A 26060-nucleotide genomic window follows, 5' to 3' on the forward strand; every position below is an offset into this window, starting at 1 on the left:
CCTCGTTCTGGCCTGCCTCACTTTCTGCCCATCACCTGAGCTGGGCTCTCAGGTCCCTCACATGCTCCAATCAATCAATTCCTGTTCTGGTTCAACTGGCCAGCAGTTTCTGTTGCTTGTAATCAATGAACTCTAACTGATACACTCCCAAAGAGGGAAGCTCTGATGGGCTCTATTGTCATTGACCCATAGTGAGGACTCCAGTTGGGCAGAATTGGGAGCCATATCAGCGTAGAAGTCATTGCTTTAGACTCAGCCTTTGCACTTAGCTAAAAAGCCAGCTCAGGGGCTTCCCTGGTGGCGCAGTGGTTGAGAGTCCGCCTGCCGATGCAGGGGACACGGGTTCGTGCCCCGGTCCGGGAGGATCCCACATGCCGCGGAGCGGCTAGGTTCGTGAGCCATGGCCCGTGAGCCATGGCCGCTGAGCCTGCGCATCCGGAGCCTGTGCTCCACAACGGGAGAGGCCACAACAGTGAGAGGCCCGCATACCGCAAAAAAAAAAAAAAGCCAGCTCAGATGTTTTCAGTCTAACAGTGCAACGCTTGGCACCTTTAAGCAGAAAGATGCCCCTACCACCACCATGGGAATTCTCCTTCCTTCTGAGAGGCTGATGGGTACCAATGCTTCAGGGCTGGCCTTTGACTTCATTATAGAACGGGAACTTCTTAAAGGAAAAATGTCCAACAATTTTTTTTCCATAAAACATTACAAACATACAGCAAAGTTGAAAAAAATGTTTGGTGATCACCCACATTCTTTCCACAAAGATTCTGTCATTAACACGTTACTCTTTTGGCTTTAGCATATATCTCATTACAATATTTTTAATTGAAAAGCTAATACATGCAAAGAGTGGAAAAATTCAAACATTCCAACATGGTATATGATGAAAAATTATTCTCCTTTCCACATCAGATCCCCAACTAACTTCCCAAAAGCAATCACGTGTTTACATATGCTTATATGTATAGTTTTTGTTTCTTCTTTTTCCTGATTTCCTTTTAACGGCCCCTTACTCAACTTACCATCTTGTCGTTTGCCTTTCTTTTTTCTTTCATTTAACAATATATCTTTCATTCAGGATTCATTCATAAAAGCTTATTAAGCACCTACTCTGCTGTACCAGGCACTTTTTCCATAAACCAGGCACCCTGAATGGGTGGAGTAGTTCTGCTCTCCTCCCTCAGAGCCAAAAATTCAGAAATCATCCCATGTCACCTCATGTGAAACTAGTTCATACTTTTTTTTTTTTTTTTTTTTGGCTGCATTGGGTCTTTGTTGCTGCGCAAGGGCTTTCTCTAGTTGTGGCAGGGGCTCTAGCAGGGGCTACACTTCGTTGCCGTAGGCAGGCTTCTCACTGCAGCGGCTTCTCTTGTTGTGGAGCACAGGCTCTATGTGCATGGGCTTCAGTAGTTGTGGCACACAGGCTCAGTAGTTGTGGCTCGTGGGCTGTAGAGCTCAGGCTCAGTAGTTGTGGTGCACGGGCTTAGTTGCTTCACGGCATGTGGGATCTTCCCAGACCAGAGCTCGAACCTGTGTCCCCTGCATTGGCAGGCGGATTCTTAACCACCGTGCTGCACCACCAAGGAAGTCCGAAACGAGTTCTTTTTTTTTTCTTAATAAATTTATTTATTTAATTTTGGCTGTGTTGGGTCTTCGTTGCTGCACGCGGACTTTCTCTAGTTGTGGTGAGCCGGGGGCTACTCTTCCTTGTGGTGCACAGGCTTCTCATTGCGGTGGCTTCTTTTGCTGCAGAGCACGGGCTCTAGGTGCGCAGGCTTCAGTAGTTGTGGCTCACGGGCTCTAGAGTACAGGCTCAGTAGTTGTGGTACACAGGCTTAGTTGCTCCGCGGCATGTGGGATCTTCCCAGACCAGGGCTTGAACCCATATCCCTTGCATTGGCAGGTGGACTCTTAACCACTGCGCCACCAGGAAAGTCCAAAACTAGTTTATTCTTAAAGGGACTTTTAAACCAGGGTTTAAATGCCTATAAGACCCAGGTGACAACAGAAATGTACGAAGGTATCTGCAACACAAAACAATAAACATTTGGAATCCCTGGAGGTCCAGTGGTTAGGACTCTGTGCTTCTACTGCAGGGGGCATGGGTTCGATCCCTGGTCAGGGAATTAAGATCCCGCATGCTGCATGGCAAGGCCAAAAAAAAAAAAAAAATTATGATGTAACAATACACGTTTGACCACCAGGTGTGCAGGAGATCAGAAGTTGGAACTAAAATGTATTAGTTCTGGGAATTCTTGGGTATTTTCTCTGCTATAAATGAAACTCAGCTATTCCACATTTGGTTGGTTGGTTGGTTTCTTCCTTTTGCTTGGCCCCTTGCCCTCTATTCTGTATCTTTTACACACCTCATGGTTTCTACTTCCGTAGGGTTTTCGCTTCCTCCTGACTTTAGGTGAGGGGAGGTCCTCTCTGGCCTTTCTCTATGGCTCGCCCACATATTTCCAGCACTCTGTTGGTTACAAGGAACAGAAAACACACTAAAACTAGCAGAAGTAAGAAGACTTCCTGGACAGATACTAGGTAGTTTCCAAAATCGAAGAAAGAAACACAGGGTTCAGGGCTGCTCCCCGGACCTTGAGACCTAAACCAGGGAGATGGTTGTGTGTAGCGTCTTTTTTCATGATCGTGCTCTTCACTGCTGGCCTTTGCTTGTTCTTATTCTTTCCTCCCAAGGTGGGTTTTGTAAACTTGCTAGAAAGTTATGGGCACAGTTGGCAACCCCAACTTAACATCAGCCCAATGCAGCAAATCCAGAGGGTAGTCCTTCTGTCTCTGCTTTTGGACATAAACACGCCAGGAATGGTGCGCCCAGCGCCAGAGCACATCTGTGGTCAGGCAGACACAGTGGGTTAGGCTGAGCCCATCCTGGTCAGTGGCCCACTCATCTGGCCATCAGTGGCTTTCCATAAGTGGCACCCCTACCAGAACTAGTTCCCCAAAGGAAGGAGGGTAGCATGGTTACACAAAACCATGAATATTCATTGCCAAGGCCCTGAGCCTCGGACCCCTCTGCTAACTACCTCCTTCTCTGCGCATTTTCCAGACTTTCCTTGGGGATCCACTCCACCCCCTCTTTCAGCCTATATGCTTCAAATGGGGCTAACACACCCCTTTCATGAGGGGAGGGCACGTATCCCATGCTTGGCCAATCACAGTACCCTGTGACCTTGGTCAAAGTTATAAGTCCAAAAGCAAGGGTTAGCAAGTTTATTCTATAAAGCAACAGAAAGAGTTGCTGGTTTCAAGAGAAATAATTGATAGTAAATATTTATCATCTCTGTTGTAGCTACTCAGTTCTGTAGTTCTAGCACAAAAGTAGCCATGGATAACATATAAATGCATGATGCTCTGTTCCAATAAAGCCTTATTTACAGAAATAGGCAAGTGGGCCAGATTTGGTCCACAGGCCATAGTTTGCCAAATCCTGGTCCAAAGGATGGGTATATCTATCACCCAAACCAGTCAGGCACAATGTACGTATTCAATAAAATATAGAATAATGGTTATTACATTTTAATTAGTTTTTAAAGTTATTATAGTATAAGGGTAGTAGGTAGATGGCAGCCAATAATAATAACTAATAAACTTGATTCTTTACTATTTGTCAATCCCTTTACATATATTTCCATTTTAATACTCAGAAAAACCATTTGGGGTAGGTAGAATTATTATCCTCATCTTACAGATGAGGAAACTGAGGCTCGAGGAGGTTAAGAGACTTGTTCAAAATCACACATCTCTAAAGAGCTGGACTCTGGTGAGATAATACATGTAGAATATGTTCTAAAATGCTACTCAGCACACGGTGAGCCTCTGTGAATACTCACTCTTCTCATTGTCATCGTCATAGTCATCACTACCACCACTGTTGCTGCGTCTCAGGTTAGGAGAGGTTGAGTAACCTTCCCAAGCCAGGCCTAGGATCTGCCTCTGGATGTGTCCAAGTTTAAAAGGGAGAGAGGGGAAAGGAGAAATAGGAAATGGTTTAATTATACCCTTCTTGCTATACAAAGCCTTTGCATCTACTCCCTACCCATGTCCTGTCTCCAGCACTCTGCCCACCTCCAGCCAGACCGAGGTTCCTCAAAAGTGCCACAGCTGGTCTTTGCACAAGCTATTCCCTCTGCCTGGGACCCTTCTCACCTCATTTCTCTGTCTGCCCCAGACCTGCTCTTCCTACACCTCTGGGGTTATGAATCTGCCTCTTGCAGGAAGCTTTCCCTGATCACTGTGTGAGTCTTTCTTTTCTTTTCTTTTCTTTTTTAATACAGCATGTGTGTGTCTTTATCACACTGTATTGTAACTGTTTACTTATTTTTCCTCTTGATTACTCTGTGACTTCCTTGAAGGCTTACTGTTGCATTCCTAGAGGTTAGTATCATACCTCACACCCAGATAGAACCCAGTTAATGTTTGTAAACAAGTGAATGGTTCTGGAACAAGCCCTGGTAGAATATGTCAGTCAGGGAGACTGTAAGCCGTAGATATGGAACACGAAAAGAACCTGAAAATGCCAGTTGGTCTGGGAGATTTCAGTGTCACCAGAAAAGGATTGGAAACTCATTTTTCTCAGGAGTAGGTAAGACAACTGACCAGCTCAGGCCTGCCACACCCAGCCGCACGTCTAGAAGCTTAGAATTCCTATTCTTGGATAACATTCCTCTACAGTTCAGGAACTTCCAAATCTGTAGGTGTTAGCAGGTGAATTGGAGGCTGTTTTCACTATAAAGGTCCTGATCCACATTGTTGCTTGTACAGTATCCTCTTCCAGTAATTCATCTCATCATTTCAAATTCTAATCTATGAAGGGAAGGGGCTGCAGTGGGGGAGGAGAAGGGAAAGAAGAGGAAGAACTGAGGGTCTGTATCGTGGTTATTTCCATTTTCAATTAAGACTGTGCCCTAGTGAGTTTTTAACTAGCTTTTTTTTTTTTAATTTTAAAAGTTAATATGCTGATGGGAATATAAATTAATATGGCCACATTGGGATAGAGTTTGGCATTTCCTAGTTAATTTGAACGTAAGCATATGCTCCGATCCAGGCATTCCTCCCACACTGCATTTCTCAAACTTACCATGCGTGAGAATCACTAAGGGATCTTGTTAAAATGCAGATCCTAGGCTTAGAGAAACTTACACATGTGAATCAGGAAAGCTATGCAAGAATGTTCATAGCTACGTTGCTCATAATTACAAATTGGAGACCACCCACTGGCAATGAAGGTGTAGATGAAGTGTGATATAGTCACAGGGTAACGATGAATGAACCACAGCTGCCTGCAGCAACGTGTTGACTCTCACAGGCTTAAAGGAGCAAGTGAAGGAAAATTAGTCATACTGTTCAACAAGTGGCAACACTAAGCAACATAGTTAGGTGACAAAACTATTTTTAAATAATTATTACACAAAATTAGCAATCCTGGAAGAAGGTGGCAGAAAGAAGGAGAAGCTGATGGATAGGAATATGTGAAGGGCTTCTTCAGTACTAAGAATGTTCTGTATCTTACGGTGCTGATGGTTACTCAGGTGTTGTTCCTTAAATTGCACGTTTATGTTTTATACATTCTTGTATGTGTGCCAAATTTTCAAACTTAAAAGACTGTAAAAAGGTATATAGCAAGATGTCCGTCACTCAGACAACTGCATCACAAATACTGCTGTCCTGTCCCCAGAGCTAACTCATGTTACCAGCAACCTGGTCTCCTCTGCATTCACAAGTTTGTGTGTGTATGTGTGTAGATGTATATATGTTAAATTTGATATAGAGAGATACTGTTACATATATGTGTTTACATACATATATACACATACACACAACAGCATTACTTGTGTTTTCTGTCCTTTGAATATTTCACCTAATACATCCTGAAAATATTCCATCAGTGCACAGAGAAATACATTATTCTTTTTATAGTCATAAAGAATTTATTCTATTTTATGATAGAACCATAATTTAGTAATTTTAATGATTAATTTTTAACCATAAAGTAGTATGTGAACACACTCCCTATTTTTAAAAAATGTTACTAAGGATAATGTTCTCTTACGCATACCTGTGGAAATTTTAGGTTCTCCAATCCTTCCCCTCTGAATCTACTCCCTGCCGCCACCTTGCTTAACTCATAGCCAGTGTGCATCCTGCCAGGACTTTTGTCCTCTGGATTTTCATTTTCACCACTGAAAACATATGTGGACTTGAATATGTGTTTATGTCTATGTAGAACTTACTTTTCCTCTTCAATGCAGTATAGCTGGAGCTCTAGCCATCCCTATAAACATAAAACTGGCTGATTACTTTTATTTGCTGCCTGGTATGGCTAAACCACAGTTGAATCTAACCACTCCCCTATTGTTGTACACTTAGGTTGTTTCTCAAGTTGTTTGCAATGACTGTAGTGTTGCAACAAACATCCCTGGACTCGTCCCCTCGTGCACATGTGCAAGCATTTCTCTATAGGAGATGGAAAGCAGAACTGATAAACCATTAGGAGGGCATATCTAAAGATTGATGGCCAGATTGCCCTCCAAAGTGGCTATAACCGTTCACACTCCCACTAGCAATGTATTAGAAGACTAATCTCCCTTCACTCTTAGTAAAAGTAGATGTTATCAGCAGTCTTAATTTTTATTGAGCTGATAGGCGAAAGAAAGGAGGACTTTATGGTGAATATTCATTCCCTTATAGTTAGTGATGCTGAACGCCTCTTATACGTTTGTTGCCCAGAATCTGCATTTAACACGATCCCCAGGTCATTCTTCTGCACATTAAAGTTTGGAGTCAGAATCTGCATCTTAACGAGGTCCCCAGTGATGCCCATGCACAGTGTGAGGAGTGCAGTGGGGGAGGAATAGCTGGATCATAGCATACGCTCCCTTTTACTAATATGTGTGGGGTTGTGTTTATCTTTTCTATTCAGACAGGATATAAAACAGTGCTTCAATGTATTTTTAACTTGCACTTCTTTAATCGTAAGTGAGCTTGGACTTTTTTTTTCAAATTCTTACAGGCATATTTTTCTTCTCTGGAAACCAGGTAGTCACTGAATCTTCTTACTTTGCTTCAAACACACGAAAGCTGATCTCCTGGGGGCTTTTGCTGTTATGGTTTTCTCTCCCTTGGAACGTTCTCTCCCTGGTTCTTCCCAGGGCTGCCTATTATATTCAGGTTTTAGCTCAAAGGTCACTTCTAGCGAAACTCAGGTACCGCCCCTACTACCACTCTTCATCTCGCCACCCCGTTTCACCTTGACCGTGGCCCCCACCCCTATCTGAAATGACCTGCACACTCGTTCTTTCCTTCCTTCTCTGACTGCCCTGCTGGATCTTGTGTGTCTTGCCTACCTCTCCATACCCAGCACCTGGAACAGAGCCAGGCAACAGTCCAGACTCAAATTATCGTCAGATGAACAAATAAATGAACTCTCGGCAGATGAAGAAATGAGATTTGCTCCTGTCTAGCTTTACGCCCCACTGGGGCATCACTTTTACCTGGATAAACATTTCTTGATTCATTCCTTTATCCACAGCGGAAAATACTAGGTGGTAATGACAGAAGTCGAGTGAGGTAGCTTTAGGAGAACACGACCCAAGCAAGGTGCTCAGCCCCACGGGAAGCCCAGGACAATCAGAGAGACAATTATGTTTTTATCTATTTCTCTTAAAAAAGAAAGCAATTACTTGACCAATATTAAATAATAGTATAGTGCTCATTTAGTATATATAGAGAAACTGGTATAAAGGCATGGAAGTCTGCAACTCAGAAGGGTTGGGTAATGCCAGTACAGGTTTGCGTGCTTCCAATTTATTCCCACATAAAACAGAATATCTGTCCCAAGTTCATTGGAACCACCAATTCTTCTGTTTATTTTTTTTTTTGGCTCTGCCGCACAGCTTGTGGGATCTTAGTTCCCCAGCCAGGGATCGAACCTGGGCCCCCAGCAGTGAAAGCGCCAAATCCTAACCACTGGACCACCAGGGAATTCCCGGAACCACCAATTCTAGATGAGCATCAGCTATTTTTACAGATAACTGTAACTCTTACCCTACTCTTATACATAACACTTACAGAGTGCTGCCTCTGTAGTAGACATTGTTCCATGTATTTTATATATATGTATTCATTCATCCTCACAACCACCCTGGCTGTATTAGCATCGCCATTTTATTGAAGAGAAAACTGGGGCACAAGGCAGCTTTCTCAAGGTCACATGGTAAAAGAGCCAGGATTCTCACCCAAGCTGGCCCCAGTCCATGTGCTTCGTAATGACATGATACTGCCTCTGGAATCTTTGTAATGCTTTGTAAGATGTCGAATGACCGGGAGAATCGTCTGTATAATTCAGAGGTACACTTCACCTCTTGGCAAAATACTTAAGTTATGAAAGTTACAAGTATACTCCGTTTTTCTTTTACAAAGGGACAAGCGTTGAAAATTTATTGACTTCCTTTTTGAAGAAAGGGAACTACCTAACAACCATTAAAAAAAAAAAATCAGGATACAGGTGATATACATATAAAGAATGAGAAAATGCTTTCCAAGAGAAACATGCTATGGACTGAGTATTTGAAATGCATGTTTGGCCATGATTCCCTTGTGAGGTGATTTTGTTGCTGAAAATAATGAAAAGTTGTCACCTGTAAAGACCTCTATCTGCGTGTTTAAATTTGGCAACAGAATTTCCTAATCTGTTTAAACATCTTCCAAATAAAGAGCTTCAGTGGGTTTGAAATCCAGTTGTTAAAGATATAGTTTAGGGTTTCCCTAGGGCTTCCCTGGTGGCACAGTGGTTGAGAGTCCGCCTGCCAATGCAGGGGACACGGGTTCGTGCCCCGGTCCGGGAAGATCCCGTATGCCGCGGAGCGGCTGGGCCCGTAAGCCATGGCCTCTGAGCCTGTGCGTCCGGAGCCTGTGCTCTGCAACAGGAGAGACCACAACAGTGAGAGGCCCGCATACTGCAAAAAAAAAAAAAAGATATAGTTTAGGTTAAGCTCTTCAGGTTAATTTGTAGAAGCCCCAGGTTGATTATCAGGGGAAATGAAAATTTACGAGCTGGATTTCAAAGAAAATAGTCAATTTGTGTAACTGGCGAATGGGATTAAAAAGGGAGAACCATGATTTAAGCATAGCCAATGATACTTTGTTTTTTTCTATATATCCTGTGAGGTTTTTTTTTTTCTCTTCAGTTTTTCAGTGATAACCCTTGAAATCAAGCCATTAAAACCAAACATGGTAATAAACTTAATTTAGGACCATAACATTGAATGGATGTATTATAAAATACTAAAACGGTGCCTTCAAAAAAGGAAGCAAGTTTTAATCTGTTGCTGTCATTATATTTGTAGAAAATATTGATAATTTACTTTGCCTTTTGTTGAAATATATTCAAGGAAAATGCAAATCAAAACCGTAGTGAAATATCATTGTATGTCAATTTGATTGGCAAAAATTAAGACATCTGACAATACGGAGTGTGGTAAAGGATTTGACTCCACGGTACCTCTTACCTTGCTGGGGGAAGTGTAGACTGGTGCCTCCACTGTGGCATCATTTCTTACATAGTCACTTACAATCCAACCAATGTATACATTCATTTAAGAAACTGACACTTTTTAGAAAGATCATAGCTGCATTATTCACGTGGCAAAGACAGGGAAACAACCCAAGTGCCCATCTACAGGATGGCAGATGAACCAACTGTGATATTTTCACACCATGGAATATTACACATCAGTCAAACTGGTTGAACAACAGTGATAATTTGGATGATCTTAGCAATATAATAAATGCGGGGGAGGAGTAATTACTGGAAGATTACATACCCTTTTCATGAAGTTCTTTAAAAATTAAAATTTAAGGAATACATGTAGGTGCAAAAAAGACTTGCTAAGAAAAAAAAACAAAGGAATGAAGAATGAAGGGTTTAGGTGGATGGCTATTAAATTCGAGGAGGGGATGAAGGGGGATAGATGAGAAATGCAGGTTATGGTTAAGGTCCTAGCTTGGGTCAGTGAGTTCCCTGGTATTAATTATATCTTAATAAGCCAAGCAACAACCAACCAACCAGACAAATACAGGTCAGCGACAGATCAGGGATGACAACGGGTCTTGTACCAAAGATTGGTTAATCCAGTTGTGTGCACCTGAGCTGAAGAAATTATTTCTATCCATAGCAAATACAAACACAGGTACACACCTCAAGTAGTAAAAAGCGGGTATCAGATGCCTCCCAACCTCCCGGCTGGGTGCTTTTCCTTCATCAACTTCCCCAGAGGCAACCATTGGCTCCTAGAGATCCTTCTGAGACATTCCAAAAGGTCACACGATAAAGAGAAGCACACACGTATGTTTTGAAATGGCTTTACATATATGTGTACCTAGACACATATACACACAGACCAAAGAAAACTTCAAAAGTTGCTTTTTAAAAATTTATCTCGAAAATTTAACCTTGAGTGACTTCACCTGGCTTTACACAAACACCCCCTGCAATCAATTCACAACTTGAAAATCAACGGGAAGTTTGAGGAAAACAGCTCCTTTTTAAAGAAATATAAAAATGCTCTTCTTGCAGACAGTCCCCTAGGGTTTGTCAAGGGTAACCTCACAGAAGGTGAATTACAGGACGCTGAGAAACCCCACAGGGCCGGAGCAAGCCACGGCAGAAAAGCTCACCGCGGCGATGTTAGAAATACGGATTCCCAGTCCCCGCCCCACGGATTCAGAGCTGAACACGGGTCTTTTTTAACCAAGGCCCCCACGTGACTCTCAGGTTCGGGCAAGCTTGGGGCACAGCCCCGCCTTAAGTAACTCCCCAATGGAAGAAAGTAAACATCTGGGGCTTGTAGGTGGCTTTCTTGCTCCCTGTTGGATGTCGTTTACTTGGTGCAAGGAGGGGTCCCCTCGGGTCTCATCAAGGGCCCAGCCAGTCTGAGCACGAACGCCAATTAGCTCAACCCCCCGAGGACCACGCCTCAGTCGCCTGCTGGGCGGGGCCCGCGCCCCTGTCGGCCCCAGGCCTCTTTCCTCCGTGTGGTCTCAGACCCCGGGCGCCAGAGTCCGGGGGCCGGGGGAGAGATGCTGCATTGAAATAGAGATGCCTGGGCTCCGCCGCCTGAAGCCAAAACTTCCGGAATCTGCATTTTTAACCAACTCTTCCAGGACCAGTAAGTTCACCCTGCCGTTGGAGACGCACTAGCCTCATTTAAATTTTAAATTCGAATATGCAGCCACGAGTGGAGGTCGTGCTTCTCAACCTCGGCTGCCCTTCAGAATAACCTGGGGAAGCTTTTTAAAATATATATACACCAATGCCCAGGTTTCAGTCCAGACCAATTAAGCCAGAATCGAAAAGCGCGGCCTCTGCGGCAGCAGCCGCAAAGGCATCACCTGGGAGCTCGTTAGAAATACAGACGCTCAGGCCCCACCCCAGACCCACTGAGTCAGAATCTGCATTTTAACGAGATCCCCAGTGATTCGCGCGCACGTTAAATTGGAGGGGAGCCGTGCTTATAAAATTTTAATGGGCAAACGAATCACCTGGGGATCTCGTTAAAATGCAGATACGGTTTCTCAAACTTAAATGTGCATGCGAATCACCTGGGGAGCTTGTTAAAATGCAGATTCTGATTCAGTGAGTCTGGGGTGGAGCCCGAGAGTCTGCATTTCTAACGAGCTTCCCAGGTGGTGCGGGCTTCCCGGGTGTGGACCGCGCTTCCCCTGGAGTCCCGAGGTCTTGGCTCCGGGCCAATCAGCCGTCGGGGCTCTTGATAAATCGCCCTGTACGGCTGAGGAGCAGAATTGCCGGGACATGCGCACTCCGGCCGAGGGAGGGGGTAATTTCCGAACTCCGGGAATTGGTTGTGTGAGGCTGGCCGCTCGCAGGGACTCGCCAGAGCCCTGGTCCTCACGCCATGTCGCGGCGCAAGCAGGCCAGGCCCCAGCATCTCGGCTCCGAGGAGCCGCAGCCTGAGCGCCAGGAGTTCGCCGAGGCGGCCCCGGAGGTGCTGGGGGAGCCGGGTGAGTAGTGCTGCGGACGTCCGGCCCGGGGGGCTGGAGGCAGTTTCTCGGACGTTCCCCAGAGCCGCGCGGGTGCGAGGTCCCGGCTACCGGGCGTGGAAGGGTGGGTGAAGCTTCCAACCCGAGTTCTGGGTCTCGGGCCTTGCTGACCCCACCTTGGTAAGTTACACCCCCACACACACACACACCTCGTAAATTCACCCTCCTCGGGTAAATTACGTCGCTCCCCTAGGGGATTCCTGCATCCACTCCCCCTCCCCCCAAGCGCTGTGAAATGACGGTTCATCTCCCGAACACGTTGGAAGGATGCTCTGAGACCCCTTTGGAGGCTGTCTTCGGGGTGCGCCGGCACCCGGGTGCCCCACCTCCTTGGCGCTGGGCTGGAGCTGAGCGTCTGGAAGCTGGGCGCTCCGAGACCCGCGCCCCAGGCGTTTTTTTGAGGGATGGGGGGAGATGTCTGTAAAATGTCTGAGCTTCTGCCGGGACCTGGGGCTAGGTGCTGGAGAGACACAGCGACGAACAAGGAGGATAGAATTCCGACCCTCCTGGAGCTTATGGCCCAGTGGAGGCGAGAAAGATGGCACGTGAGATAAAGCGGCGGAGCGTGAGGTGTGTTAGCGCGGAGCGCCGGGGAAAACCTCAAGCTGGGAGGGGGTTGTCCCGGGAAGGCCTCTCTGTGGAGGGCAGCCTCGAGTAACACTCTGGAGGTTGTGAGGGAGCGAGCGGTGGAGATGGCCGAGGGAAGAGCACTCAGACAGAGGGAACAGCAAGTGCAGAGGCCTCGGGCGTCAGCGAGGCTGGGGCTTCGAGGCGCGTCCGATTGAGGTTTTGAGAAGTGACGGGAGCCCCGGGCTCCGATAAAGACTTTGACTTCTACTGTAAGCGAAGTGGAGCCACGTTGGGGGCGGGGAGTGAGCAGGGTGCCGCGGTGGGATCTAACAGGCTCACCCCGGCTGCCACCGGGCTAGAGGGGGCCCGGGAGAAGCCTAGGCCCCCGGGGCAGTATTTCTCACCCGGTGGGCCTTGGAGACTCTGCTTCTGAAGAGCCTGCAAGTAGGGAGCTTCGAGAACTCGCTAAATTCTCAGGCTCCCACCACCCCCTGCGCTGCTGTAATCTCAGGGGTGGGGTGGAGTCGGGGACTCTGCATTTCTAAGGCGCTTCCCCTTCTGATTATCTTGCACTCAAGTAAGACAATGTAGGTTCCTACTTGACGGTCCCTCTGCCCGCCACCTTCCCTCCCGCCCGGGGGTCGCTGCTGCCTTTTGCTTAGCAAGGGGGTAGTGAGAGGAGTTTTAGCAGAACTTTCTTCTCTTCTCTCCCTTCCGAGCATTTTCCCGGCTCGGAAAGGGAGAGGGGGATCTAGTCTCTTCTGCCAGAAGGATCAGACTTTCAGCAGCAGGTCTGTCTGGTGGGCTTTGCTACGCTCCCAAGGAGGTGGCGGAGGAAAGCAGAAGCTTAAAATCACTCCTAAGCTAATAGTTTGGCATCACGCTTTAGTTTTAAATACAGTCCTAAAAATAAAACCAAAGAAGACCAACCCTTTAGATAAATAGCTAATTAAACAAAATGTTTCAAGAAACTCTTAACATTGCCTTTGGAGGGAACTGGGGAGCTGGGGAGCGGGGTTGGAGACTTTTCACAGTAACTTTTGGATTATACCTATTAACGCTCTATTATCTATTCCAATAAACAAAGTTTCTTTAAAGAAAAAAAAAAACCTAAAGCTTGGCTGGATGGAACTACTATAACCAAAATATCCTGTCTTTGTGCACAAGGTCTAGAGTGGCGATAGGTGGGTGGAACCGGAGTGGGGTTCCACCCTAACCCTAACCCTAGGGTGGGGTTCCTGCGGTGGGAGCAAGGCTTCTCCTGATCCTCTGTAAAAGAATTGGGGAGGTATTGGGGATGTTGAGTCTTTGGGGGAAGCGATTATAAAAGACAATTCCTGAGTAAACCCGGGCTGTTCAAAGTGAGTGCCATGGGCTGCTTTTTCTTCCTGCAGACAGCGCTTGGAGGGCACCTCCTGGAGCCTTGCCCTGTGTTTGGAGGGGTTGGGGAGGGTGCTGTGTGTTGTGCAGCACTGTGGGTGCCAGGGCACCCCAACACCAGCCGCCGCTGGGGGGAAAAGCAGCCTTGCAACTGATGTTCCCCCTCCATGCGTTTTAGGTCTGTTATGATGCTGAGTTAGAAGCCCGCCTTTTTTTTTTTTTTTTTTTAAGGTTGGGCCACTCTTAATTTGCAGATGGCTTTGCAACTCTCCTAGCTTTTGGAGGAGACAGAACAGAGCAGGTCAGTTGGTAGACTTCAATCACTTCAGTCATAAGAGGGGCAGGATAACAGCCTTACCAAAGGAACATCAACAAAGGGTTAAAATGGCCGCTGTGCTAAACGGAGTTCTGTCAGATGTGGCCCCAACCCCATCTTTCAGACTAGAAGGGCCTCTGCCCCAGCTGTACCTTTCTCAGGAGAGTAGGCTTCTGACCTTCCTTGCTTTCCTGGATGCTTAAAATTGAAGGAGGAAGGCGCCTTTAAAAGCTCTGCATCTGCCATAGTCTGCCATAGTGACCCTTTATAGCCTTGGGCACAGTTTCCTGATAGCTTTAACCCATCCATCTCCCTTCTGCCTTCAAGCCCTCAAACTTGCATTGCTCGGTGTGTTTTCCACTCCCTGAGAATCCGGTGGCTCGTGTGTACACATCAGTGAATAAAACCAGTTACATTTACATAGTGCTGACTTATGTATAAGGTTCTTTTACGTATATACATTAAAGAACTTAATCTTCATCTAAACCTGTGAGATGGGGGCCATAATCCTCATTTTACATATGTGGAAACTGAGGAACAGGGAAGTTGAGTAACTCACTCAGGGTCACACAGCTAGTAAAGGATAGAATTGGAATTTGGAACTTATCACCTGGCTTCCCAGTCAGTTTGCTAAATCAGTGTGCTTTACAGCCTCTCACTTGGATTTCAGCTTTTCAGTCTTCCTTGGTTTCTGTGGGATTAAAAACCCTCAATAGTTTAATGGCTTTCTTTAACATGTGAATTGCTAAACAATGCTAGGTTTTGTGTCTTCCTCTGAGCGATGGACTTCACATCTGGCAAGTGTGGGTTCTAATTGGCTGAAACCATCTAGCCCTGCGGCCTTGAGCAGCATCTCTTCCCAGCCGGTATCTCTTCTGGAAGAGCAGAAATGCTCAAAATGTGGTCCCCAGACCAACAGCATCAGCTGGGAGCTTGTTAGAAATGAAGAATTGCCAGCCCCACTCCAGACCTACTGAGTCAGGAACTGCGGAGGCGGAGCCCAAGCCACCTGTACCTTAACAAGCCCTCCAGGTGATTGTGATGCACAGGTTTTTTGAGTAGTGCTGGCTTGGAGTTACACTTCTGCCACTTTAATGAGCATAGGCATCACCTGGGGATCTCGTTAAAGTGCAGATTCTGTAGGTCTGGGACCTGAGGTTCTGCATTTCTAACAAGCTCTCAGGTCACGCTGATGTTAGTGCTCTGAGGACCACCGTTTGAGTAGCAAAGGCTTAAAGAGTAGTATGAGGATATCACTTAGCGTGCTTTAAAAATGCAGGTTCCTGGGCCCACCCCTAGTTAAGTCTGGATGAGGCTTTGGAAACTACATTTAAGCCGCAATTCAGGTGATTCTGATGTAGGTGTGGAGGCCGTCCTGTGCATCATAGGATGTTTAGCAACGTCCCTGGCCTCTGCCCACTAGGTGCCACTATCGCAAACATGTGCACATGATCATGACAATCAAAAACGTCCCCAGGTATTGCAAAATGGCCCCCAGTTGAAAGCTATGGGACTAGGTCAGTTGTTCAGACCCTGTTAAGGGGCTTCAAGCACCACGGCTACTTGGATGTGATAGCTGCAGTCCTTTACCTGAAGCCCTGTAATAGCATTGACTCAGTGGAGGCCGGGCACTGTACCAAGAATTTACATTGTTCATCTCTTAACTCTGAGGCAGGTCAGTGATACCTTTTTACAGATAACCTTTCTGAGCCTCAGTTTACTTAAGTTGCCCATAGTTACACAGCTAGCACGTGGCTAAGCAAACCCTATGCTTGGAACTGAAGCCGTTATCAGTGTGTTCTACAGCTTCTCATGGTAAGAAGGTTTACCTTAACCTAGCAAGAAAGATGGAATCCACCTTCTATAACTGGGGCCAAAAGTCCCTGACCTTGGCCTGTAATTCATAAACTAGTTAATAGATTTTTTAAGACATAAGATTGTGCTCCACAATGGGAGAGGCCACAACAGTGAGAGGCCTGCGTACTGCAAAAAAAAAAAAAAAAAAAAAAACTTAAGATATTGACAGCACCTCTTTTTACCTTGGTCTTAAATCTATTTGGAGAGAAATCACTTTACAATCTTCTAGGAGTACTTAGGCTTTGTTATAGAAATTTTTAAACCTGCATATTAGATTGAACCCTATGAAATTATCCGATCATTTTGGCCCACAGAAACAGCAGTTTCACCTAGCTTAGCCTTACTAACAGAGAGAATGATACAATGAACTTCGTGGACTAGATGCTCAGTTTCAACAACTAGTTACAGTGGCCAATCTTGTTTCTTCTGTGCAGCCATTCCCCTCCCTGGATTATTTGGAAGCACATCAGACATATACAGTTTATAAACAGCCATTTGTAAACTATCAGAATGCTTTTTAAAACTTTAATTTCATCTTCACACCTTTATAAAAAAAATTCCCTTATCAAACTTTCAGTTAGTGTTTGCACTTCCCATGGTCTTAAATGGCTTTTACAATATGTTTAAATCGGGATCCAAAAAGGTCCTGATACTACAGACCATCTCAAATCTTTTAGTCTCTGATTTTTCTTTCTCCTCCTCCATCTTTCAAGTTGAAACAGTGGCATTTTGTCCTGGAAAGCAGTGGCACTTGAAGCGTGGTCTGTGACCTGTTACTGAGTTGAGTCAAAATAAATTCGGAAGTGGAGAGTAAGCACTTAAAGACAGCTCGACATCCACCTTTCTGTCATATCTAATAATGTTTGGGCTTTTATTGTCTTATTCCACTTTTCTCATAATTTGTCTTTATTTTATAAAAAGTACTGGTCTGGGCTTCCCTGGTGGCGCAGTGGTTGAGAGTCCGCCTGCCGATGCAGGGGACACGGGTTCATGCCCCGGTCCGGGAAGATCCCACGTGCCGCGGGGCGGCTGGGCCCGTGAGCCATGGCCGCTGAGCCTGCGCGTCCGGAGCCTGTGCTCCACAACGGGAGAGGCCACAGCAGTGAGGGGCCCGTGTACCGCAAAAAAAAAAAAAAAAAATACTGGTCTGACAGATTGGAAATTATTCTATGTACCAGGTCTTCCCCACGTTGTTCGAGAAGCACTGCTGCAAAGTTTTGCAGTCTGGATCGTGGCGGTTGGGTCCCTGTCACGATACCGTGTTCCTTTGTCCCCGGTACTTCCTGGAAATTGGTAAAGAGGAAGAGGATTGTTAAGACCAGAGTGTGCATGGCTTCTAACTTGTGATGTTTGGGGTTTTGTTTTTGTTTTTTTTGTGGGGTGCAGGGGGTGGTAGGTGAAATAAGCCCAAACCTGCTATAACACTTAGCGTGGTGCTCATATCTGAGAAATTAAGTAACACTTCTTATTGTCTCAATTTCAGCTTCAGAACTAGATAATGATGTTCCAAAACCAACTTGTCCTTCCGCTGATAGCAGTGATACCCAGAAAGCCCCTGTCACAGCTCTTCCCTCTGAGTCAAAGGAACAAACAGCAACCCTTGGGGAGAGGACCTTCAACTGCTGCTATCCAGGTAAGAGTAAACTCGAGGCGCTGAACCCTTCTCTGTACGGGGCTCGGTCACAGGAGCTCAGCATCCGTTCGCTCACTGACTCAGCACGTGACTTGCCAGAATTTCAGATTCCTGGTAGCTTTCCTCTTTGAGGTTATTTATATTAAGGGAACCTGTTTTTCTTTTCTAGGTTGCCACTTCAAAACTGTTCATGGCATGAAAGATTTGGACCGCCATCTAAGAATCCACACTGGTAGGTATCCGTTCATTTGTTCAAAACTTGAGTGTTGAAAAAACCCAAGGATGTGGATATGAACGAAAGTGCTGGGCGTATAGTGGCAAGCAGGACAGAAACAGTCTCTCTGCCTCATGGGAGGGTCTGGGACCTAAAAAGTCACAAAGGCAATAATGGTAACTAACAGGCAAGGGGAGAAGTACCAGGACTGTAGTAGGGGATTTGATCCAGGCTGGTCATGACAGGCTTTTCGGAGGAAGAGACTCTCAAGTTAAACTATGAGAGATAGCTAAGGGACTTGCCGGGCGGTCCAGTGGTTAAGACTCTGTGCTTCCACTGCAGGGGGTGCAGGTTCGATCCCTGGTCCAGGAATTAGATCCTGCGTGCTGCATGGTGAAGAGAAAAAAGAGAAAAACAGAAAGATGACTGAGTAACCAGATGAGGAGAAGGAAGGGTTCCAGGCAGAGGGAACCGCGGTGCAAAGGCTTGGAGGGAGCAGAAGGAGGATGGGTGTGAGGTGAAGTTGGGGAGGCGGGTAGAGGCAGGGGAGGGGGACACAGAGGCCCTGTGGCCATAGGAACCTTAGATAAGAGCAGTGAAGTTGCTTCTCGAAGGTGCCTTCAGAGCAACCAGCTGCTAAGAATACAGAGAAACCATACGTGCTGGAGCAAAGGAATGCGTGATCACGAACCACGTTCTGCACACTGCATACGGCCTGTTATCGTGTCCGTTTGTCTGTCATCTGTGGCTGCTTTGTTACCAATAATGTAACAGTAAGCCCATTACATATTAACAATTTTATGAAAAATAACTTTTGTGGCCCTACAGTGGGGTTATTGAGTAGTTGCCGGGGATTGCATGTTGCACAAAGCCTAAGATGTATTATACTCTCTGGTTCTTTCCATAAACTTTGCCAACCTCTGGTCTCTAGTGTAGACTCTACAGTAGCCTGTATGAGTTGGGATACTGATGTCTTTGCTCTGAGAAACCAAACTAAGTGACTGAAACACAATCAGATTTATTTCTCTCAAGTACAATTTAAGAAGTAAATAGTCCACAGCTGGTGGAATAGCTGGCAGCCTAAACATACAACTTCGTCTCCTGGTCCAAGGCAGCTGCTCTAGAACTCAGTCTCTCAACCAGTGGAAAAAAGAAGCAGGAGGAAGGGCTCACAGCGTGCCTCCCCTCAGGTCATGCCCCAGAAGCAGCATCCCCTGTGACTTAGCGGTATAATGAGCAGAATAAGTCGTGGCCACATCAGGCACGAAGGGGGGCTGGAAAATGGCTTCAAGAGGGCAGCCATACGCCCAGCTAAAACCCTGAAGCTCCATCATTAAGAAGACAGCTTTCTGGACAACCAGTCTGTACTGGAAATGGGCGTCGTGCTATGGAAACTAGAGAACAAAGGGTCAACTTTGCCTGGGAAGGGTGGATCGTGAAAGGCCTCCTAGTGAAGCCTTGAAAGGCAAGGTTGCCAGGATGATGCCGGTGAGAGCATGCAGACTGTGGGAGCCATTTGAACAAAGATGACCCCCCCTTCCTCCCCTGCAGGGTGGCCTGGCTAGGCAACTTCAAAGTGGGTGACTCTGCCCTGAGGATAACTGAGCAATCCTCCATTGGGGCGGTGCTACTGCCATCTAGTGGGTGGGGGCCAGAGGTGCTGCCGAAATCCTGCAATGCACAGGACAGGCCCTACAAAGAACTGTCAGGCCCCAATGTCAACAGTACCAGGTGGACCTAGAGAGCTAGGCAGGGGCTGGATTGATGTTTTATCGAGGTGATACAGAGCATGATGGGGATACAGAAAGTATAAGGCAAGGCCCTGTCCTTGGTGGGGTTCACTGAGTCAGGGATGCATATGTAGGTCAGACCCGTGCTTCTCTGGTAGGTATACACTTGAGCTGCTTCTCTGGATCCAAGGCAGTTGCTCTACTTCTCTGAATCTCTTACCCAGTGGAAGATAGGAGTGGGGCCTGGGGGACTCACAGCATCTTTCCCTCTGGGCATGACCCAGAAGTAGTACCCCTTGTGACTCATGGAATAGTGAGTAAGCAACTAAAGTTTGCATAAAAGCAAAGTATTTCAGTCCTGTGACAGTCCAGGCATGGTGGCCGGGCCCCATGGTTTCAGGGACTTGGTCTCTTCTTTTGTTGCTTTGATATCCCAGTGATGTAGCTCTCATTGGTGTGGTCTGAGGTGGCTTACTGCACCTTAAAGGCACATCCTAGAAGTTACACACATCATTTGAATTGACGCCCATTTGGCCAGAACTTAGTCACATGGCCACTCTTAGCTGTGGAAGTGAAGGCCGGGAGCTTGAAATCTTCAATCTGTGTGGCAAGTGCCCAGCTACAAAGAGAAGGTTCTATTACCAAGAAAAAGAACTTACATAGACCCAATGCCATCTCTGACCCAGCTGTTAGTGGGAGGCAAGGATGGCAGTGTATGTGTGGCTGATCACTTAAGGACCTTGGCCAAATGGGTAGAACATTGATTTCCCAGCCACGGTTTGAGACCTTTTACACTTCAAACCTGAAGATCCCCAAAGAGTTTTTTTTTATCGACAGTTACTGCATTAAAAGTTAGAACGAAAACTTTAAAACATTATTCATTTAAAAATAACAGTAGACGACTTCCCTGATGGTCCAGTGGTTAAGACTCCACGCTTCCAGTGCAGGGAGTGCGGGCTCAATCCCTGGTCAGGGAACTAAGATCCCACATGCTGTACCACGTGGCCAAAAAAAAAGTAAATTTTTTTAAAAAAACAGTAAGCTCATTATATATAAACACTTCTATGAAAAGTAACTGTTTTCCAAAACTGTGATAAGTAACATTGTATACACATTTGCACACCTGTCTTAATAGCTGGATTCTCATCCCTCTATTTGAGTATACAGTCTATTGCCATGTGTTCCTTTGGAGGATATGAAGAAAATCTGGCCTCTCATATAATGTAATTGGAAATGGAGGAGGTTTTTTTTGTTTTGTTTTGTTTTGCGGTATGCGGGCCTCTCACTGTTGTGGCCTCTCCCGTTGCGGAGCACAGGCTCTGGACGCGCAGGCTCAGCGGCCGTGGCTCACAGGCCCAGCCCCTCCGCGGCATGTGGGATCTTCCCGGACCGGGGCACGAACCCGTGTCCCCTGCATCAAACCCATGTCCCCTGCATCGGCAGGCGGACTCTCAACCACTGCGCCACCAGGGAAGCCCTGGAGGAGTATTTTGATAACCTTTTCAGATAATACTACACCAAAATACAACAAATGATAGTTTGTTAAAGACTAGTTGCTGTATAGAATTTGCAGTCATATCCATAAATTTTTCAAACTGTTAAGTTAAAATCCATTCATTAGTTTGTTTTCCACTTTGAATGGCTCCTACCCAGGCTTGATTTGACAGTCATACACTGGACGTCTGGGAAAATGTAGGTTTTACTAACTTTTATAATTGTTCCAAACGTTGACCCATTTCATTGTAACATAGGAGAAAATCACATTTAATATTACCAATCTCATCAGAAGTATCTAAGAACTAGGATGCTGCGGGCCCAGGGTAATGGGGATATATGTCCTGAAATCCGAACTTTTCTTTTAGAATCCAAAAGTTAACCTCACAGTATCATCAGTAACGTTCCTTGACACGACAGTCTCAGTTAGTTCATATTTTAAAAAACATCTGCCAAATACCAAATCTGAAAATAATCATGGTTCTTCAGTTCTTTCAAGTCAAAATGGTGCAGCATAAGAAAAGCACCCAGTTTTCGGTGCAGTCGTCCCACAAGCGCTTGTTCTCAAGCCAACTAGCATAGTTTGGTTTACAGCAGACCTTTTTAAAAATATAATTGACATTTTTAATAGGGAAATTTGCCATTCAGATTTCAGATATACTAAATAAGTTAAATATTAAAGTATGTGACTTACTAGCAAATATAGGAGGACAAATTTATGGGGGGAGATAGACAGGCAAAAACAATTAGCAAAGACCACAAAGAAGGCAGATTAAATATGACTAAAGTTAAAGCTTACAATAAGATACGATTAAGGAGTTATGACAAGTGTCCTACAAGAAATGTGCAACGTGGGGCAGAGTTCATCTTCAGAACACACAGGATGCCTACAAATCAAAGATCACTCCAACGGAAAAGGATTTGAACAAGCAGTCACTTAAGACGTAGAAGTGCCAATATTCACATGAAAAGCCCACAAGGAGTAAAGTCCAAAAGAAAGGAGTACTGTATTTTCCTCAGTCGGCTAGCTGGAAAGTTCTAAATTAAGACTGTGAGAGGGAAGAGATATGGGAACATATGTATATGTATATGTATTTAAACATAATAAAAGCACATTAAACTATATTTAAGTACAATTGCTGTCAAAATGTTCATCGTGTGGTATTTTAATACACTAAACCCTCGCTTTTCTGAAGTGTGGTACAGACCAGAAAGGTCACCACCACCTGGGAGCTCGTTAGAAACACAGAATCTTAGTCCCCACCCAGGCCCACTGAATCTGAAACTGCATTTTACTTTGTTTCTATGAGCTCAGCTTGAGAAATGGGGAGATGTTGGTCAAAGGGTACAAACTTTTAGTTATTAGAGGAATGAGTCCTAGGGATCAAATGTACAGCATAGTGACTGTAGTTAACAATTCTGTATTATATACTTGCAAGTTGGTACGAATAGATCTGAAATGTTCTTACCACAAAATGGTAACTGAGGTGATGGAGGTGTTAACCTTATTGTGGTAATCATTTCTCATGATATACATGTATGAAACCATCACATCATATACCTTAAACCTACACAATTTCATATATCAATTATATCTCAAAGCTGTGAAAAAATCTGCATTTTAATGAGACCTCCTCACCCCCAGATGATTCGTTGGCACAGGAGCACTGAAGCTCTGCAGTTAATTTTCAGATCCAGTGGCTGGTCTACTATCTTAATTGTGAAGTAGTGATGAGCATAAAGGATACTGAGAACTACAGCAAGTAGAATGTGGTCTGAACATGGCTCATGTCTATTAATGGAGGTCTCGGGTACCATTATTATGGTTTATTGACTACATCCATAATTGGAGGAAATGCTAAATTCCAGTTAGAGGTAATGGAGATAAAAATTTAATCCTTTCTCATGCAAGGTCTTGGATCCCCTAAATTGTATCCATGAGGCCCAAAATAAGCACCCCTGCTCTGGTTGAGAATCCGCCTGCCAATGGAGGGAACACAGGTTCGATCCCTGCTCCAGGAAGATCCCACATGCCGTGGAGCAACTAAGCCCATACGCCACAACTACTGAGCCTGTGCTCTAGAGCCTGTGAGCCACAACTCCTGAGCCCACATGCTGCAACTACTGAAGCCCGCACACCTAGAGCCCATGCTCCACAACGAGGGAAGCCACCGAATGAGAAGCCCGCACACTGCAATGAAGAGTAGCCCCCGCTCGCCGCAACTAGAGAAAGCCCGCGTGCAGCAACGAAGACCCAACAGAGCCAAAAATAAAGTAAATTCATTTAAAAAAAAAAAAAGAAACCCTGCTCTTCACAGGGAATAAAGCAAGCCAATATTTTATAATAACTGTAAGTGGAATATAACCTTTCAAATTGTGAATCACTATGTTGTACACCTGAAATATATAATATTGTACATCAACTATACTTAAAAAAAAAAGAAAAAAAAAACCCTGATCTGGAATGTTACAGGTCATCTTGGGCAAGAGAAGCGAGTGTAGCCAACCAGACACTGTCTGTTTTTTGTTGTTTGTTTTTGTTTTGTTTTGGCCACACTGAGTGGCTTGCAGGATCTTAGTTCCTGTACCAGGGATCCAACAGGAGTCCTAACCATTGGACCACCAGGGAATTCCCAAGGCACTGGCTCTTAAAAGCATTTGCCTAACAGTGACTCATCAGTTTTGCTCCTCTTTCATTGGGCAGAGCCAGTCACATGTCCAAGCCTGCAGTGGTGGGACCATGCAGCATAATTCTGGGAACGACAGTGACTATTTGAACAATAAACAATTTACCTTGGGGTACATCTCTGACATAGCAGTTTTTCTAAATGTTATCGCTCCATTTTCTTTCTTGATTCAGACTGTAATTTTATATCTTCCTGGACGATCACCATTTTATTGAGTCTTCTAAACTGATTGGGATAAAGGCCTGCTTAATAATCATGATTGAGTTTGTCTATTTCTTGTCCACTTTCTCCTTTCTATGTCTATTAAAATGGTTCTCAGGCAGGTACAATTTTGTCCCCCTCCCCCCAGGACAGTTGGTAATATCTGAAGACATTTTTGACTCTCAGAACTGGGGAGGAAGGTGCTACTGGCATCTAGTGGAAAGGGTCAGAGATGCTGCTAAACATCTTACGTGCACAGGACAGGGCACAGCAAAGAATCACCTGGCCCCAAATGGTTGTAGTGGCGGGATTGAAAACCCTGGCCTATTGGTACCTTTTCTTTGAGCGAACCTTCCCTTTTTAACAGCCATTTTTTGGTTTTATTGATCAAGTGCTGTTCATTTCTTCTAGTTCCTTGAGTTGCAAATGGTTTGCTTGCTTTCAGCCTTTTGTTTAAAATGACCTGAAGTTCACAGACATTCTTCTGAAAAGTGACTAGGCTATGGGCTTTGATACATGGAGCTCCCCCTGTTCATCTCTTGGGAGTTTGTAATTGCATTTTGATTCCTGAGCAAAAGTTGTTTTAAAACATGTCCTACAATTTGCAAGCTTTTCTTTGAAAAACCTTTTGTGAAACCGTGTTAGATTCATAAGTTTGATTCACATCTACTTAGTGAGTTCTACCTCCTCAGTATAAAATTTTTAGTGGCTTTCACCATGATTTGTTTTGCCTAATATTGATATTTCTGATGTCTTTTAGCATTTTCCTAGAGTATTTTTCTGTCGTTTTCTACTTCTCTGCCATTTTTATTTGGGTATCTTAAGTGCATTAAGCTGATTTTTTTTAATGTAATTGACATTTTTAATAGGAAATTTAATCCATTTGTTTCTTGTACTAAGTGATGTTTAGTTTGATTTTTACCTCATTTTGTGTTCTGTTGTATCCCTTTTTTTTTTTGTGGTACGTGGGCCTCTCACTGTTGTGGCCTCTCCCATTGCGGAGCACGGGCTCCAGACGCGCAGGCTCAGTGGCCATGGCTCACGGGCCCAGCCGCTCCGCGGCATGTGGGATCTTCCCGGACCGGGGCACGAACCCATGTCCCCTGCATCGACAGGCAGACTCTCAACCACTGCGCCACCAGGGAAGCCCTGTATCCTTTTTTTTTTTATGATTGGCTGTCTTCGGTGGTTTGGAAGCAGTACTTTCCATTTCATTACTTAAAGCCCACATCTTATCCACTTACCTTTTTGTTGTTCTGACGTACACGGTTCAAGTGTGATAGCCTGCGTCATCTGTCAACTGGCTTTATTTTTTCTTCCCATGGAATGCTAGTTCAAGTACAGGATATAATTTCTGTGGAACTTTGCAGATACTGTTACCATCTTGCTACCATCCGGTGTTGTCTGAGGAGTTGTGTGCTCATCTGGACTTTTTTTTTTTTTTTTCTGAGCTTTAAGATCTCGTCATTCCTAGGCTTCTGACACTGTACCACCATGGCTCTAGGTAAGCCATCTTAAGACACATGTCTGGGGAATTCCCTGGAGGTACAGTGGTTAGGATGTGACACTTTCACTGCTGAGGGCCCGGGTTCGATCCCTGGTTGGGGAGCTAAGATCCCGCAAGCTGGGTGGTGCGGCCAAAAAAAATTTTTTTAATTAAAAAAAAAATCCATGTCTGTTTTTAGTGTTGAAATAATTATTTTCTCGAACTTAAGGTTCTTGAGTTAGGCATGTCGTTCTGTTCTGGCTTTCCCCAAGCATTTGGTTATTGGGTAGACTTTTATTTGGATATGATCAGTCTGGAGTGGTTATGTGGTGGCAATGTTCTGGGCTTGGGGTTCTCTGCTCTCCAGGGTACCTCTAGGTACTTGGGGCCTTTAACATTGTTTCTCCAGCCTAA

At 45.1% G+C, this 26060-nt stretch overlaps 1 protein-coding gene across 2 annotated transcripts in view; it reads left to right on the plus strand.

The window, feature by feature from the left end:
• The window catches only part of ZFP64 (ZFP64 zinc finger protein), a 77789-nt gene that overhangs the window by 46353 nt on the left and 5376 nt on the right, over positions 1 to 26060 (plus strand). Inside the window, exons 1-3 of one of the 2 annotated variants that reach the window (XM_060123540.1) lie at positions 11934 to 12039; positions 17685 to 17834; positions 18004 to 18066. In XM_060123540.1, coding sequence (XP_059979523.1) covers positions 11934 to 12039; positions 17685 to 17834; positions 18004 to 18066 — 319 coding nt within the window. Of the gene's footprint in view, positions 1 to 11933; positions 12040 to 17684; positions 17835 to 18003; positions 18067 to 26060 lie in introns of those variants that run through there. The other variant, XM_060123539.1, reaches the window with a different exon arrangement.

This window comes from Lagenorhynchus albirostris, chromosome 15 (genome assembly GCF_949774975.1).
Source record: "Lagenorhynchus albirostris chromosome 15, mLagAlb1.1, whole genome shotgun sequence".
Taxonomy (NCBI): domain Eukaryota; kingdom Metazoa; phylum Chordata; class Mammalia; order Artiodactyla; family Delphinidae; genus Lagenorhynchus; species Lagenorhynchus albirostris.